We start from the raw sequence: 4,034 nt of genomic DNA, 5'->3' as shown, positions 1-4,034 counted from the left end.
CGCGACAACCCCAAAGGTGGGGGGCCCCAAAACCCGGGGGGACCCCAAAAACCACAGGGGGGACCCCAAAAAAATGGGGGGACCCTAAAAATGGAGGGGAACCTAAAAACTGCAGGGGACCCTAAAAATGGGGGGGAACCCAAAAACTGCAGGGGACCCTAAAAATGGGGGGGAACCCAAAAACCACAGGGGGGCACCCCAAAAACTGCAGCAGGACCCCAATAACTGTGGGGTGACCCCAAAACTGGGGGAAGCCTGAGCTGGGGGTGCCTGAAATCTGGGGGACCCCAAAGTGGGGGGGACCCCAAAATCTGCAGGGACAGCTTTGGGGTGGCAGGGACAGCCCCCCCTGTTCTTTCTACCCGGGGATGGTTTGGGGGGACCCCAAAATCACATCGGGGATCACCCCAAAATTCAGGGATGGCCCCAAAACCCCAGAGGGACCCCAAAGCCCCAGAGGGACCCCAAAGCCCCAGAGGGACCCCAAAACCCCCAGGAGTTTGGGTTTAGGGGGGACTCGTGTTCAGGACAAACTTCCCCCCATTCTCTTTATTGGGGGGACCCCAAAGCACAGGGGGGACCCCAAAATCCCAAGAGGGGACAGAGGGAGAACCCCAAACTTTCCCTCAGGGACTCCTCAGAGCTTAGGGGGGACCCCGGTGAAGGAGGGGGAGCCTGGAACTGGGGGACCCCAAAAGCCCCAGAGGGACCCCAAAGCCCCAGAGGGACCCCAAAGCCCCAGAGGGACCCCAAAGCCCCAGAGGGACCCCAAAACCCCCAGGAGTTTGGGTTTAGGGGGGACTCGTGTTCAGGACAAACTTCCCCCCATTCTCTTTATTGGGGGGACCCCAAAGCACAGGGGGGACCCCAAAATCCCAAGAGGGGACAGAGGGAGAACCCCAAACTTTCCCTCAGGGACTCCTCAGAGCTTAGGGGGGACCCCGGTGAAGGAGGGGGAGCCTGGAACTGGGGGACCCCAATATCTGGGGGGACCCCGAGGTCCTGGGGTTCTTAGGATGCAGGGACACCCCAGTGTCTGGGGGGGTTTGGGGTTCCCAATGTCCCAAGGAGGATTTTTGGGGTCCCTGATGTCTTGGAAGGTTTTGGGGTGCAGGGACACCCCAGTGTCTGGGGGTTTTTGGGGTCCCCGATGTCCCGGGGGGTTTTGGGGTGCAGGGACCCCCAATGTCGGGGGGGGTTTTGGGGTGCAGGCACCCCCCAATGTCCTGGGGATTTTGGGGTCTCCAATGTCCTGGGGGTTTTGGGGTCCCCGATGTCCTGGGGGGTTTTTTTGGGGTGCAGGGACCCCCCAATGTCTGGGGTTTTTTTTTGGGGTTCCCAGTGTCCCAAGGGGGATTTTTGGGGTCCCTGATGCCCTGGGGGTTTTGGGGTCCCCGATGTCCTGGGGGGTTTTGGGGTCAGGGACCCCCCCATGTCCTGGGGGGTTTTTTGGGGTCCCCGATGCCCTGGGGGTTTTGGGGTCCCCAATGTCCCGGTGGGTTTGGGGTCCCCGATGCCCTGGGGGTTTTGGGGTCAGGGATCCCCCCATGTCCTGGGGGGATTTTTGGGGTCCCCGATGTCCTGGGGGTTTTGGGGTGCAGGGACCCCAGCTCCGGGCTCCCCGCAGGGATCGTGGATCTGTGTCCCAGTTTGGAGCGGGCCCTGCTCGTGTTCCCGGGGCACAAGTGCGGCAGCCTGCAGCTGGTGGTGAGGGGCGCTGGGCAAACTGGGCAAACTGGGCAAACTGGGCAGACTGGGGGCACTGGGCAAACTGGGGGCACTGGGGGCACTGGGGGCACTGGGCAAACTGGGCACACTGGGTACTGTGGATGATACTGGGGAGCACTGGGTGATAATGAGGAGGAGGCTGAGCTGATACTGGGAGCACTGGGTGATACTGGGCTGTACTGGGGGTGATACTGGGGAGCACTGGGGGGTACTGGGGAGCACTGGGGGTGTAGCTGATAGTACTGTGGGTGTATTGGGGAGCACTGGGTGATACTGGTCAGCACTGGGTGATACTGGGGAGCACTGGGGGATACTGGGGAGCATTGGGTGATACTGGGGAGGAGGCTGAGCTGATACTGGGAGCACTGGGGGGTACTGGGGAGCCCCCGTGGGTCCCTCACCCCATCCCCGTGCCCCCAGGACCTGAGCTCACTGTGGGTGTACTGGGCAGCACTGGGTGGCACTGGGCCATACTGGGCAGCACTGGGGGCACTGGGAGCACTGGGAGCACTGGGCAGCACTGGGCCATACTGGGCGGCACTGGGCCATACTGGGTAGCAATGGGCAGCACTGGGTGGCACTGGCCATACTGGGCAGTGCTGGCCCATACTGGGTGGCACTGGGCCATACTGGGTGGCACTGGGCAGCACTGGCCGTCACTGGGTGGCACTGGGGGCACTGGGCAGCACTGGTTGGCACTGGGCCATACTGGGCAGCACTGTGTGGCAGTGGGCAGCACTGGGTGGCACTGGGGCCATACCCACTGGGGCCATGCCCCAGGAGGCACTGGGTGGCACTGGGCAGCACTGGCCCATACTGGGCAGCACTGGGCAGCACTGGGTGGCATTGGTTGACACTGGGCAGCACTGGGGCCATACTGGGCAGCACTGGGGCCATACTGGGCAGCACTGGGTGGCACTGGCCCATACTGGGCCATACTGGGCAGCACTGGTCCATACTGGGCAGCACTGGCTGGCACTGGGCAGCTCTGGGCAGCACTGGGCGGCACTGGGTGGCACTGGGGCCATACTGGGCGGCACTGGGCGGCACTGGCCGTCACTGGTGTGTCCTGTCGCCGTCCCCAGGACCTGGGCTCGGCCAAGCCGGGCACGTCGTCGGCGCCGGTGACGATCAACGCGCACCAGAGCGAGGTGGGCTGTGCTGCCCTGAGCCCCCCGGGCAGCCTGGTGGCCTCGGCCTCGCGCCGCGGGACCCTCATCCGGGGCACACACGGGGGGTGGGCAGGGGGCCCGAGCCCCCCGAGCCCCCTGACACCCCCCGTGCCCCCCGTGCCAGGCTGGCGCGCGTGGGCAAGGTGGGCCCCGTGCTGGGCCCCTACGTGGAGTCCCAGTGGTCCCTGGCGAGCTTCACCATCCCGGCCGAGGCGCCCGGGGTGTGCGCCTTCGGCAGGGCCGGCCGCAGCCCCAGCTCTGTCATTGGTGAGAGACACCAAAATATCCTAAATCAACCTAAAATAACCCTAAAATAACCCCAAATAACCCCAGGGAGCCAGGGACCCCACATAACCCCAGGGACCCCAGGGACCCCCCTGCCCCCGGGGTGTGCGCCTTCGGCAGGGCCGGCCGCAGCCCCAGCTCCGTCATTGGTGAGAGATCCTGAAATATCCCAAAATAACCCCAAAACAGCCCCAAAATAACCCCAGGGACCCCAATCCCCCCGGGGTGTGCGCCTTCGGCAGGGCCGGCCGCAGCCCCAGCTCCGTCATTGGTGAGAGATCCTGAAATATCCCAAAATATCCCAAAATAACCCCAAAATAACCCCAAATAACCCCAGGGACCCCCCTGCCCCCGGGGTGTGCGCCTTCGGCAGGGCCGGCCGCAGCCCCAGCTCCGTCATCGGTGAGAGATCCTGAAATATCCCAAAATAACCCCAAAACAGCCCCAAAATAACCCCAGGGACCCCAATCCCCCCGGGGTGTGCGCCTTCGGCAGGGCCGGCCGCAGCCCCAGCTCCGTCATCGGTGAGACACCAAAATAACCCCAAAATATCCCAAAATAACCCCAAAATAACCCCAGAACAACCTCAGGGAGCCAGGGACCCCACATAACCCCAGGGACCCCAGGGACCCCCCTGCCCCCGGGGTGTGCGCCTTCGGCAGGGCCGGCCGCAGCCCCAGCTCTGTCATCGGTGAGACACCCCAAAATATCCTAAATCAACCCAAAATAACCCTGGGGATCCCCAAAGAAACACACTGGGACCCCAAAATAACCCTGAGGGATCCCAAAACAGACCCCCCAGGAACCCCCAAATAACCCCAAACCAACCTAAAATATTCTGGGGATCCC

At 63.4% G+C, this 4,034-nt stretch overlaps 1 protein-coding gene across 1 annotated transcript; it reads left to right on the top strand.

Moving 5' to 3' along the window:
- Nucleotides 1-3: 3 nt before the first annotated feature.
- Nucleotides 4-3,709, top strand: LOC120497205 (WD repeat domain phosphoinositide-interacting protein 4-like; the record flags this gene model as incomplete). Its single annotated transcript, XM_039698408.1, is given in 7 exon segments — nucleotides 4-16; nucleotides 1,628-1,707; nucleotides 2,814-2,949; nucleotides 2,952-3,167; nucleotides 3,306-3,334; nucleotides 3,559-3,587; nucleotides 3,681-3,709. Coding segments are annotated over 7 exon segments (532 nt in total), but the record flags the coding sequence as incomplete, so codon positions are not given.
- Between the last annotated feature and the right edge of the window lie 325 nt (nucleotides 3,710-4,034).

The sequence above is a fragment of the Passer montanus genome, unplaced genomic scaffold (genome assembly GCF_014805655.1).
Source record: "Passer montanus isolate IOZ18808 unplaced genomic scaffold, ASM1480565v1 scaffold1235, whole genome shotgun sequence".
NCBI lineage: Eukaryota > Metazoa > Chordata > Aves > Passeriformes > Passeridae > Passer > Passer montanus.
This window is presented reverse-complemented; position numbering and strand designations above follow the sequence as displayed.